The sequence below is a fragment of the Podarcis gaigeae genome (genome assembly GCF_964106915.1).
Source record: "Podarcis gaigeae genome assembly, chromosome: 16".
Lineage (NCBI taxonomy): Eukaryota > Metazoa > Chordata > Lepidosauria > Squamata > Lacertidae > Podarcis > Podarcis gaigeae.
This window is the reverse complement of record NC_139693.1, coordinates 34,920,829-34,934,692: the sequence shown is the minus strand read 5'-3', so window position 1 is coordinate 34,934,692 and position 13,864 is coordinate 34,920,829. Positions and strand designations below refer to the sequence as shown.

The 13,864-nt window shown below is 45.6% G+C and overlaps 1 protein-coding gene across 2 annotated transcripts in view; it reads left to right on the top strand.

The window, feature by feature from the left end:
* The first annotated feature begins 2,603 nt into the window (after nucleotides 1-2,603).
* ADGRD1 (adhesion G protein-coupled receptor D1) overlaps nucleotides 2,604-13,864 on the top strand; it is a 276,194-nt gene continuing 264,933 nt past the window's right edge. For both annotated transcript variants that reach the window (XM_083717092.1, XM_083717091.1), the window contains exons 1-2: nucleotides 2,604-3,789; nucleotides 3,915-3,951. In XM_083717092.1, the coding sequence (XP_083573218.1) occupies nucleotides 3,736-3,789; nucleotides 3,915-3,951 (91 nt within the window). In that variant the 5' untranslated portion in view covers nucleotides 2,604-3,735. The remainder of the gene's footprint in view (nucleotides 3,790-3,914; nucleotides 3,952-13,864) is intronic.

Here is a 13,864-nt window from a genome sequence, read left to right as displayed (position 1 = left end):
TACAGTCAAGGCTTCCCCCAGGAATCATGGGAATTGTAGTTTAAAGGTGCTGAGAGTTGTTAGGACACCCTCTTCCCAACTCACGGATCTACAATTTCCAGAGCAGTTGTGTCACTATTGTGTCACTCTGTTTACTGGAAGCTTCTGGTTTGCATGTGGCTGGTCCCAGGTACCATCGCTGGGCATCTCTGGGTAGGGCTAGGAAAGATCCCTGTCTAAAACCTCTGCGCACCACTGCCAGTCTGTGTAGACCAGAGCTTTCCAAACTTTTCATGTCGGTGACACGCTTTTTAGGACATGTATCATTTCGTGACACAGTAATTCAGTTTTACTAGCAAACCAGAGATTAAACAAACTCCTTTCCAGGCCTGGGAGGAGTGTGGAGAGCGTTTGTGTGTCATACCTACACACTGTGTCACGACACACAGTTTGGAAAGCTCTGGTGTAGATAGTACTCAGCTATGTGGACCAATGGTCTGACCCGGTAGAATAGGGTTGTGATACGTTCTGGTTTCCCCAGACATATCCTTTTTTTCAGAGGTAAAATCACCACCCTCGTGGCATCTCTGGTGGTGGTGTGGCTTTGTGCAGCCTTCCTGGGGCCTCTTTAGGCCTCAAATTGTTTTCGGTGGCCCCCAGGTCTAGCACGGTCTTCCCGGGTCTGCTCAACCCTGCATCATCTGGAGATGTAGCTTCTCGGTGGTGGCGCCCTCCCTGTGGTACACCATCCCTTTAGATGCAGGGGCGTAGCAAGGGGGTGCAGTAGGTGTGACCAAGGCCGGGTGTTCCTATGGAGGGGGGTGACAAAATGGCAGGCACCACTTACCACGGGGCCCGGATTACGCATCTCTGGTGCCTGAAGGCTCCACGCGGTCCGTCCACTGCCTCCCCCCCAGCTGTAGGGTGGCTGAGGCCCCACGGCGTGCCCCGTGCCATCTGTATGGGTGCCGCAGGCCGCGCCCCTCCCCAATGGGTGATTCGCCCCACCCCTGTGGGCAGTTCACCCCAGGTACACAAGAGGCTTCCTCCGCCGCTGTTCAAACATCAAGGAAATAAACAACTATCTGACTTTTAGAAGACACCTAAAGGAAGCCCTGTTTAGGGAAGTTTTTGAGGACTGATGTTTTTAGATATGTTGTAAGCTGCCCAGAGTGGCTGGGCAAACCCAGTCAGATGGGTGGGGTATAAATAATAAAATTATTATTATTATTATTACTTGTGAGCAGGAGGCTGAAGGCAGCAAAGGTAAGAGAGAGGAGGGAAGGAGGGGATGAGCAGGTGGGTGAGGAAGAGGTCAGTGGCAGGGAGGGGGCGAATGACAGAGAAGGAGGATGGTGGTGGTGGGGGGATGCCCCAAATTTTTCTCACAAAATGTTGGAGTGTATGTCATTCTCATTTTTAATTACCATAGTTACATATTTGAATGCACCTTTTATCTTTTACTGCTACTATTTTTCTTCACCCCCCTCCCCTCGTTGGCCCACCTACAGATGTGTCCTGGCAAATGTGCCCTATTTTTTTGTTGTTCAAAATATGGCAGCTCTACGGTTAGAAGGGCAGCTTTGTATTAAGGGATGGACTATGCATCAGTGGTACAGCATCTGCTTTGTGGGCAGAGCATCCCATGTTCAAACGCTGGGATCTCCAGGTAGCGATGGGAGAGACCCCTGTCTGATATCCTGCAAAGTCACTGCCAGGCCGAGTAGATAAGATTGAGCCAGATGGACCAGGCCTCAGGCAAAGGATAAGGCAGCTTCCAGTGTTCTGTTTTGTCCTGGCTTGTTCTCTGTTCCTAGTTTCTGGCTTCTCTGATCCAGATCACTCTTTCGCCCTCAACTGACCCAGAGCTGCTGGCTCGCAACTTGCTCCAGATTGTTCCCCAGCCCTGATAAAGTGTATGCACACTGACATGGGTTTTCAAGATGCAAAATTCAAATGAAACTGGGAGAGAGTTTCAGGAGCAGGGACCGTGAAATGGTGACTGTCCCTGGTGGATAGTAAGCAGTTGGAGGATTTATGGCTTGCTTCCTGCGTGTTTTCTAAGAAATGTGTCTCGTTGAGTTCAACGGCGCTTACTTCCAAGGAGGGATGGGGGAGAAGTTCCATTCACTTTGCATTTAAGGGCTATGTAATCTGCAGTTCAGGGATGCGGGTGGCGCTGTGCGTTAAACCACAGAGCCTAGGACTTGCTGATCAGAAGGTCGGCAGTTCGAATCCCCGTGACGGGGTGAGCTCCCGTTGCTCGGTCCCTGCTCCTGCCAACCTAGCAGTTCAAAAGCATGTCAAAGTGCAAGTAGATAAATAGGTACCATTCTGGCGGGAAGGTGAACGGTGTTTCTGTGCGCTGCTCTGGTTCACCAGAAGCGGCTTAGTCATGCTGGCCACATGACCCGGAAGCTGTACGCCGGCTCCCTCAGCCAATAAAGCGAGGATGAGTGCCGCAACCCCAGAGTCAGTCACGACTGGACCTAATGGTCAGGGGTCCCTTTACCTTTACCTTAATCTGCAGTTCATGAATGGAAACCCAGCTGTTCTTCAAACTCTTCCCTTCTCTGAATTTTGCAGTGCCGTTGTCCAGCCAAGTAATGTCCACAGAAGTGCAAATATTGGGTTGAAAGGTGCATCAAAATGCTTATATTAGTGAAAACAGAATGCAAAAATGCAATATATCAGGAGAAATTGCTTTGCCAAATGTGTGCATATTTGACAAAAGTGCACACAAAAATGTGTCTGTTAAGAGAAATGGTCGCTAAAGTGCTGCTGAATTTTTGTGAGGAGTTGAAAAAACCCAAACTGATATGGAAATCAGAACTTAAGATTGGAAGAATGAGAAATGGTGAACAACTTGCAGATTTGCTCATCCCTATTAAGCTTGCATAGCATTGTAACAAAAACTCCTGTTTGCTATCTCTCTCACACACAGAAACCTAAACTGTGGTTCACACAGATTTAAATTATTATTTGCACACGCTTCGTCCTTCTCACATGGCATCTGTTTAACTTTTTCTTTTTTGAGCTACCTCCTCTTCCAACAACTCCCCCTTTCCTTCTGACTGGCTGGTGTTAGGACCCAGCAAAGGAGGCTGGCTGGTAATGCGATATAGAAACAGAGTACCCAAATGGGACAAAGTTTGAGCAGAAAGCATGACATCATTTTGACTTTCTCTCCACCCAAAGAGGACTGGGATGGAGGTGTAAACTTCAGCCACCCAGTCTGTACGGGAAGAGAGCAACTCAGTCCAGCCCAGTTTCTGTGGGAAAGAGGAAGAATCGAGAGCCTGGTGGATAATCAGAATGGACCTCCTTCATTATTGATCAGCCCAGTCCTCACCCACTGGCTTCAGACAGAAACAAGATATTTCTAAAAAAGGGAGTGGGAGGCAGAAGACGACGCTTGGGAATAAGATCTGTGGGCAAAAACCTGCACGTGTAACTTTCCAGATTTTTCCACGGGATGGTACCGATTTCACTTAAACTATTCATCCTTGCTCAGTTCTTTGGAATTTAATTTACCAGCCACTGAAGTATTCCACCTTCAAAGGAAAAAAAAAGCGTTTGTTGTCGGGCACCGGCAAGGGATCACCTCTTCTCCTGTGAATGGATTATTTTATTTGATCCTGCCTGGAAAATGCCCCTCCGAAAAGAATACAAACCTGTGCAGAGAGTTAATGTTTTGTGAACCGAGGAGAACTCACTGTAGAGTTTGCTTTGGTTTTCACTTCCAGGACAGGAACTATGGAGAATTTGTTGTCTCTGTTGTGTTGCCTCTCCCTGCTGATTTTATTTCAGGTAAAGGACCCCCATGGAATTGACAGATTCACCCTCCACCTTTTCCCCGTTTTCCCCCTCCTTTGACACTTTTGCTTCCTTGTGCCATATTCATATAAATCTATTTTGTTTTCTTTGACACGCAGGTGTATGGAAACCATACCTGGCTACGCAAACACCCAGGTAAGGAACGTTTGGTTTTTGCTGGTTCGAAATGATTATAATCTTTGTAATTGCCACAACACCGCTATTTGTTGGCCGATGGCTTCTGTTTGCGCAGGCTTGCTAGCTAAAGTCTCAAGTTATCTCTCTTCTCTGCCCTTCACCCTAGGGTCTCAGAGTAGATCAAAGCAGTATAATCATGGAATTAAAAGCATGTAAAATCAGTACCTACTCTTATTTTCATGATTGTAAAACATTTCCAATCAAATGGAATATGTTAAACCAAACACAAGAAAAATACCTAAACTACCCGGATCAGCTTGCAACTTAAGATTCCCAAAGCACAGCAAATGTAGAGACCTGGTCTCATGGTGCAAGCAAATTGGAACAGATTGCTTGGGGTATCAATATTGTTCGGGTGCCAATAAACTAGTAAGCAATGTGAGAGGTTATGCTCCTTTAGTGGCTCAAAGGCACAGGTTTTTGGATCGTGAACACACTCCTGAGATTATAAGGACCAGTGTGATGTAGTGGATAAAGTGCTGGAGATCTGGGTTCAAATTCCTACTAATCCATGAAACCCATTGGGAACTATTGAGCTGGTCACTGTTTATTTACTCAAAGTTTAATTTCAGTCACTTTTAAGGGCTGTGCCCTCACAAAGCAACATACAAACAAGAGGGAGGAAACATGTTAACGTGAAATAGCCATGTTAGCAAACATACAGAATGCTTCAAGAAGCTTAAGCTAACCAGGTTGCATTCTCAGTTGAAGGCAGCATTGAAGAGGAAAGTCTTCAACTCTTGTCTAAATGCATGTACTGGCGGGGGCGAGGCACAAATCAATGGAAAGAGAGTTCCACAGTTCTGGAGGCACCACTGAGAAGGCCCCGTCTCATGTGCATGTCAACCTAATCTACCTCCCAAGTTGTTGTGAGGCTTACATATATTTTTCCAACCACCCAAAAGCTCCACACAGTTGGAATTATAGGAATGTAGTTAAAAATAAATCTATAGATTAAAAGCAAAGGGGCTGTGTGTGCTGGCCCCTTCATAAAAATGTAAGAAATGGGGGGGGGGGGGACAAGAAGTACAGTGTAGCTGCAAAAAGTCTTGGGACAGATTTCCCCCACCCCCATCCATTTAAATGCATTTGTTCATCAACAGCCAGAACACTAGTCAGGCGAGGAAGCATTAAAACGCCTGCATTTCCTCCAATAGCAGCATTGGGGTGGAGAGCAATTCTTTTTATACAGAAAATGGGATGGGGGGAAGGGGTTAAACAACCCCCTATTGCATCACTCTGTTCAAAGCATCAATTCCCACCCAATGCCACATTTCATTTCTTTAAAACCCAAGCACCACTCCAGTGACACAGCCAGGAAAAGTGTAGTTTTGCTCTTCGAGACACATGGATCTGGCCCAGACAGATCTGCAGTTAGGGATGTGTGAATCTGTCCATTTCAGTTCCATTTCCCATATTCCCACTTCTGCTTGCAAATTTTATTTTTAAAGTCCTCATGAAAATTCCTCTGCATCTTAGGGCACATTTCTCCTAATATTCACACATTAATATGAAATTTTGCTTAACGTGAACATTTCCCTCAAAGCATAGTTCCCCTGATATAATGCTTTTTTTAATATGCTGCTGTATATGCAGTTTTATGCACAATTTACCCTTGTGTGCATTGCTTGGCTGGAGAGCTGCTTGCAAAATTTGGAAAAAATGTATGTGTAAGGTCCATGGGACATGGATGGCGCTGTGGGTTAAACCACTAAGCCTAGGACTTGCCGATCAGAAGGTCAGTGGTTCGAATCCCCACGACGGGGTGAGCTCCCATTGCTCAGTCCCTGCTCCTGCCAACCTAGCAGTTCGAAAGCACATCAAAGTGCAAGTAGATAAATAGGTACTGCTGCAGTGGGAAGGTTAACGGCGTTTTTGTGCGCTGCTCTGGTTTGCCTGAAGCAGCTTAGTCATGCTGGCCACATGACCTGGAAGCTGTATGCCGGCTCTCTCAGCCTGTAAAGCGAGATGAGCGCCGCAACCCCAGAGTCTGCCACGACTGGACCTAATGGTCGGGGTCCCTTTACCTTTACCTTTATGTGCAAGGTCCTAAGTTCAATTGCCAGCGTCTCCAGGTAGGGCTGGGAAATGCCATTATCTGAGACTCTCAGAGACAGTCTGTCAGTCATTGTAGACCAGAGTTGGGTAGACTTCAGTCTTATCTGATCAGATTTGTTGTTTATTAGAACCACAGCCAAGTGCAAGAGACGTAAAGATGGAATGAAAGGACACAGTTTCTCTCTGAGCCTAGAACAGGCATCCCTAACCTGTGCCCCCCCCAGATGTTTTGGCCTACAACTCCCATGATCCCTAGCTAACAGGACCAATGGTCAGGGATGATGGGAACTGTAGTTCAAAACATCTGGAGGGCTGAAGGTTGGGGATGCCTGGCCTAGAATATTGTTTTCAGTTATAACTTAGTTGTGGGGATATGGTTTTGTTGCTGCAATTATTAAAGCAGTTGGGAGACAGAAAACCTTGTTGATCTACTATAAATTATCCAGAGAGATCTGCAAGTAGATCCCAATCTAGCTTCTGCCCACCCCAGTATAGACAATACTGTTGGGTGGGCTGGCTTTGCATAAGGCTATGTTCCAGAACTTCTTAGGCTAATGAAATGAAATACTCTAATAATAATATCTTTATTGTCATTGTACAACATGTGTACAATGAAATTAAACGAGCCTGCCCCCACAAACACTCAATCTCTTATCGAACAACACACCACCTCACTAGTCAATTTTGTTATGTTATTTTCAGCTCAACAGCCTAACTGCCCACGGATAGAAGCTATTTTTTAGCCTGTTGGTACGGCTGATTATACTTCTATATCTCCTGCCTGAGGGTAGAAGATTAAAGAGGTGATGGCCGGGGTGTGAGTCATCCCTGAGAATTTTTCTTGCTCTCCTAAGGCAACGATCCCTTGCGATGTCATCTAGCGGACTTAAGGGACAGCCCATGATATCATGGGCTGTGTTCACCACCCTCTGTAGAGACTTTCTGTCCGTGGCTGTCAGGCCAGCATACCACACTGTGGTACAATATGAGAGGACACTTTCTGTTGTGGACCGGTAGAAGGAGTTCAGCAGTTGTTTCACATTATTCTTTCGCAAGACCCTGAGGAAATGGAGTCTCTGTTGAGCCTTTCTGACCACCTGAGTTATGTTGATTTTCCAAGTGAGGTCCTTACTAAGGTAAACTCCCAGGAATTTAAAGGAGGAGACTCTCTCCACACAGCCCCCCCCGATATACAATAGGTTCCCCTCTCTTCCTCCAGAAGTCCAACGCCATCTCCTTTGTCTTACTAATATTTAGGTGCAAGTTATTCTCTAAGCACCATGTAGATACTTTTTGAACCTCCCCCCTGTATGCTGTTTCTCTCTGTGTGTTTGTGTGTATGCATGTAACACAAAGTGACATTTCCTTATTTTATCCACCGATGCAATATTCTGATCTAGGGCAATGTTTCCCAACCCATAGGTCACAAAGTGGGCCAACCATGGGTTAGGAAGCCTGTGCAAGTGAGTTACAGGCTTTGTAAGTAAACGTCAAATACCGTATTTTTTGTTCCATAAGACTCACTTTTTCCCTCCTAAAAAGTAAGGGTAAATGTGTGTGCGTCTTATGGAGCGAATGCAGGCTGCGCAGCTATCCCAGAAGCCAGAACAGCAAGAGGGATCACTGCTTCCACTGCACAGCAATCCCTCTTGTTGTTCTGGCTTCTGAGATTCAGAATATTTATTTTCTTGTTTTCCTCCTCCAAAAACTAGGTGCGTCTTATGGTCTGGTGCGTCTTATAGAGCGAAAAATACGGTACTTCCTTTTAATACTTGACAAGTATGAGAACACCACTTGTAACTGAACACTGGAGAGGCTCACGTCTTGCAGCTTAACACTTGGGAGCTGCTCTCTGCTGACTGGTGGCAGATGTGGTGACAATTCACCACAAAGTGCTCTCATACCAGGAGCAGTTTTGAGTGATTATTACAATTCCCTTCTGATGTGTCCAGGAATATCCTGCAACCAGATGCTTAATGGTCTTACATTCCCATCAAGCAAACTGCGATAAATATTTCAACAAATTTTGCATTAATAGAGGTGCTATGCAGATTTTTGCTTGAATGCCTCAAGTAACGGTTATGAAACAGGCAATCTTGCAGTCAAAACCTTGCACGGTGTTTCCATTTAAAGGCAAACCTACCTAATTTGCAGTTTGCGAGGCAACACAGGAACACACAGCCATCCTTTGAAAATTGCACTTTTCTCAATTTTTCAATGTGGTTCGCCAGTCAAATAATGTGTGCAAAATGCAAAGTGTGCATGAAAGTTCGTATCTTAGTGAAAATGACACAAAAAGATGCATATATTCTGGAACATTGCTTCCAAAAAAATGTGTATATTAGGCAAGATTGCATTTAAAATGCGTACATAAGGAGAAGCGCACACTAAAATGCTGATGAATTTTCATAATGGCTTTCTGAATTAAGAAAATTGCAAAGTGATGTGGAAATGTGAAGAGCAGAGTTTAAGATTGGAAAAATGAGGAAATGTGAGAAACCAACATCTTTGCTCATCCTGACACTCAGGACACTCCACCCTTCGATACTATAAATCTTAATCAGGCACCCTTCTGAGATTTCATAGGGCAGTTAATCTATATTATCGCAGCCACGAGGATTAGAAACTTGCCTTAAAAATACGAAAACATTCTATGCACAACACAGACACAAACAGAACTAAGCTCCCCCAATTTAGAGCTGAAGAACATTTCTATACGTTAGAATCCCCTGGTGCAGTTTCTGCCATCCATTTCTCACTCCCGCTCCCAGTGTGGCACACCTGGAGCCCTTGATCAGTTGCAGAAAGCTGAGCAGTGGGCTGGATGACAGCATCTGTGGACAGAGCAGGAACGAGAAGCAATGTCTACCTTCTTTCCTTCCCCACCAGCTGACCCCTGGACCTGGTGCTGTAGACACTTAAGCAACACAGTACAGTTATACCTCATGTTGCATCCGCTTCAGGTTACGTGTTTTTGTGTTGCCTCCCACGGCAACCCGGAAGTACTGGAATGGGTTACTTCCGGGTTTCGCCACTCACGCATGTGCAGACGCGTTAAATCGCACCGTGTGCATGCGCAGACATAGCCCTTTGGCTTGTGTCAGTTCTGTGTTACAGACGGGCCTCCAGAACGGATCCTGTCCGTAACACGATTTTCCACTGTGTCACGGTCCGTTTTATGGGAGGTCAAAGTCCTGGCAGAGGACATCAGGACCGGGCCAGATGGCGGGGTGGGAGCAGGAACAAGAGTCCAGAAGCCAGGAGTCCAGAAGCCAAGGGTCAGAGAGCTGGGGGTCCAGACGCCAAGAGTCCGAGGGTCAGGAAGCAAGGAATCAAGAAGCCAAACACAGCAAGGCAGGAAGCGTGTTGCTGTGGCAAAGAGCCAAAGGGAAATGCTGACCTTATATCCCTTCCCGGCTCTTGCCACCAGGTGCTGTGAGTTACCAATTGGCCTCACCTGTGCGACCGCGCCTTGCCTCTTCAGAACAAACTTAGGAAAGCCCCTGTCCTGCAAAGCCCTACCGGCCACAGGGCCTGGCTCCTGCATGCACTCCAGACACACTGTAGTACAATTGTACAGCATCTACCTGAATTCACTCCTGTGAGATAGGTTAAGCTGAGTTCCAACTCTCCCCACCCCAGAGGCAGGTGAAGAGTGAGACCTGCTGGCCATGGTGATGTTTGTGATTGGCTGTGATTGGACAACAGAGAGGAGGCACAGAAAAGACTTGGGAGACTTTCTTGAATTATAAGTTTATGAATATGATTGTGGGGCATAGGACCACTGAGGTAGAGTTGTAGGTTTTGGGGTGCAGGGGAAAAGATAGTGGTAGAGCTCTGTTCCATCTTGCCCCAGTGAGCAGGCTCCTTAATGAACTGGGAACCATACGCACAATCCCACTTGCAATGATCTCGGTTGCGGTTTCAGAGATGCTGGAGACTTGCTTCACGCTCTGCTGCTATTATGGTTGCTCTGAAGCTCAGCCTGGTTTGCAGCTCACTGTTAAAAACCTCTCCAGATCTGTTCACGCAAATAACATCTGCTTTTTGTGGCTGGGATGGATACTGTAAGTGCCACATGTTTTATAGACTTGGAAAGTCCAGGCCAAGCATTAGGCCGTTTCCTGATACAAATCTTTTCAGAGTCTCCACAGGAGCTTTGATGCCCATTTCTTTTTTCTTTCTTTCCTTTTAATTAACAACTGTATTTCTTCAGGATGTATTATCCTGCAAAGAAAGAGAAGAGGTTGACTCCGTTGCTGCTGCTTTAATCCTGCTCCATACTTACTCTTTCTTTACTCCTACATCAAAATTAATGAGCTGAAGGATGGTCCTTAAACGGTAGGCTTAAAATGTAGAGTGGTTGGTCTCCTTTAGGAGAATGAAAAAAAATCAGTGAAGCAAGGACTGCCTTTGCCTTTCAAATGGTCCTTTAAAAATGCACATTCCATAAGACCTTTCCTGAATAGGCTACTTCTCTCCTGATTGCTGCAAGTTCCTTCTCAGTGAAATGTAATTTTAAAAAAAGAACGGTAAAGATGGTTTAATATTGCTGCGGTTCCTGTCACTAGGCAGCTCAATTCTATTGATTTTCTTTCTGTTTTTCTTTTAAAAAGGTTGTGTTGTTGGGTATATATTGGCTAGTACCCATGCCACCATCAACACATTTCATTATTAGCATGATCCCAGGACATGGCTAGGGATCACCGTAAGAAAATGTCTCTTAATTTGTACGTGACAAATTTGAAGGGAGTTAATGGTAATGTTAGACATTATTTGCAGGCTTTGAGGGGGCTTATTGATTTGCTGCAGCAGTGACAGCATTCCTTTCCTTCTCTCTTTTCAAAATGACTGTCGGTGGAACTTAGACTCATAGAATTGCAAAGTTGGAAGGGACACCAACCCTCTGTAATGCAGGAATCACTGCTGAAGTTATCCTTGACAGATGGCCACTCAACCTCTCTTTAAAATCCTCCAAAAAGAAAAGTCCATCACCGTCTGAGGTAGTTTGTTTCACTGTCAAATAGCTCTTACCACTGGGAAGTTTCCCCTAATGTTTAGTTGGAATCTCCTTTCCTGTAATTTGAATCCACTGGTTTGGGCCTTACACTCCGGGGCAGCAGAAAACAAGCTTGCTTCATCCTCCATGTGACAGCCTTTAGAAATATGAAGATGGCCTTCACATCTCCTCTTCTCCAGGCTAAACATACCCAGCTCCCTCAAGCATTCCTTGTAAGGCTTGGTTTCCACTCCACTTCTCTCAGTGGAAGCCCCCCCCCATGACATCCTCAAAATGACATCGTGAGATCATTGTTAAAGGGACATGATGGGAATTGCTATTATGCAACAAGTGCAGGTTGTCTTAGCAAACAGGCATGCGGGTGGCACAGTGGTCTAAACCACTGAGCCTCTTGGGCTTGCCGATCAGATGTTCGGGGGTTCAAATCCTCTCAATGGGGTGAGCTCCTGTTGCTCTTTCCCAACTCCTGCCAACCTAGCAGTTCGAAAGCACACCAGTGCAAGTAGATAAATAGGTACTGCTGCAGTGGGAAGGTAAATGGTGTTCCTGTGCACTCTGGTTTCTGTCACGGTCTGCTGTTGCACCAGAAGCAGTTTAGTCCTGCTGGCCACATGACCTGTCTGTGGACAAACGCCGGCTCCCTCGGCCTGAAAGCGAGGTGAGCGCCGCAACCCCATAGTTGCCTTTGACTGGACTTAACCATCCAGTGGTCATTTACCTACATTTTACCTTATTAGCAAATGAGCCAAGGATGTTTATTTGCAGTGATATGCCAGAGTGGATCAGATGATATTTCCTGACACCTATAAAAGCCAGATGGGTCTAACTGTAATTTTTTAAAATAAAAATTCTTGGTTCCTGAAACAGACTTGATTCTCAATGGCTCCCATTCTGTTCTATTGGGTAAAAATGAAAAGGTTTGGTGTGCTTTTGTGGTGGTGGTGGCACGAGTCTGCCCTCCTATCTCCAAAGGATTTGGGGTCTCCAAAAGCAAAGGAGCATGTTTAGTCTCCGATCCCAGTGGTATCCTTGACTTTGGTCCCATCTGCACTATACCTTTGAAGCGGTATCACCCCACTTTAAACAGTTACGGATTCCTGAAAAGAATCCTGAAAACTGTGGTTTCTTAAGGGTGCTGATAATTGTTAGGAGACCCCTGTTCCTCCCAACAGAGCTTCAGTTCCTAGAGTAGTTTAACCACCAAACCGCCTTTCTAGGGAATTCCTGGAACTGTAGCTCTGAGGGGAACTCTCAGCTCTGTTAACAAACTACAGATCCAAGGATTCTTGGGAGGGAGTTGTAACTGTTAATAACTGCATAATAGTGCTTTAAAAGTATTGTGCAGATGTGGCCTTAAAACACATGGCTTCCCCCCCAAGAATCCTGGGAGCTGTAGTTTTCCCTCACAGGGCTATAGTTCCTGACACCCTTAACATGCTACAGATCCCAGGACTATTTGGGAGCACCCATGTGCTTTAAAAGCATGGTGTGATATTTATTTACTTTCTCACAGTTATGTAACCAGCTGCCATCCATTCCTCTAGCGGGGGAAGCAAACCACCTCCCTCCTGGGCCCAGCTGGCTAGAGAAAGAAGGGTTGGGGGCATTGGGGAGACAAAGAGAGACAGGGACCCCACCCTCCACCTTTCACTACCTCATAGGTTCTGCCATTTATGAGGCACAGGGTTCGAAACACCCATGAAAAATGGCTTCTGTTTTATTTCAAGTGGTGATCTGAATTTTTACAAGGTTTCTGGAATGTTTGGACAATGTGTTCGTTGCAGATCATGGGCTGCAAGTCATGAAACTTCACAACTTGATTACTACCCCCCCCCCCACGTCCCTCCACCCTCACATGCCCTTTTCTTTCCCTCGCTTTCCTCCAGGGACCTGGGAGAGTGCCAGGGCATGCAAACAAAATATACAACTGGAATAGGTTCACTTCTATTCTTTCATAAGAAAGATTCTGTTTCCAGATTATATATGGGTATTAGTGAGCAGCAGTCTGTTTCTTTAGCGCTGGGTCTGCTCATCCTTCCTGATTCTTCACAGGCAGTGTTTCACGCCGAATATTTTATTTGTATTGCTTTGACTTAAAAAAAAGAAAGAAAAAAAAAACAGACACAGGATTTCAAATAGACTTGTTGATTTAACAATTGTGTGGCTTGAATGCTTACACTGCAGAACAAAGTATTAAATCAAATTCCACCGTTCAGTTGTGCCACCTAACTCTCATAAAATCCATTTTGCAGGGTTGCACTCCTTCCACACAATGTGGATGGGCCGCAGCTTAGGATGGATGAGTTTGTCCGTTTCAGTTTCTCATTTGTCTGATCTTACGTTCCGTTTCCCATATTTCCACATCAAGTATGAGATGTTTATCACTGTTATTGCTGCTTATTGAATTTCTAACCCACTCTTTGTCTCTGTGGCGGCGAAAACCCCCCAGTGTTAAAACAATAAAATTAAAAGAAGCTAAAAACATTTCAGAACATTATGAACACCCCAGAACATTTAAAAACAGTTGCATATCCTCACAACTGATAATGTCAAGGTCGGCATAAAATACTTGGATCAGCAATAGGCCTGGGTGGGGTATCGATACTTTGCCAAGGACTGGTATAAGGGCCAGTATATCCTGGGTGAAACCACCACCACTCCTGAGTCCCTCTGCCACCAGTGCCCAGCGTGCCGAAGCAGAAACCAGCTGCAGCCAGGCGCTGGTGGAAGAAGGGGCACAGTAGCGGTTTCACCTGCAATATACCACCAGGTGAAACCGCCATCACACGTTGG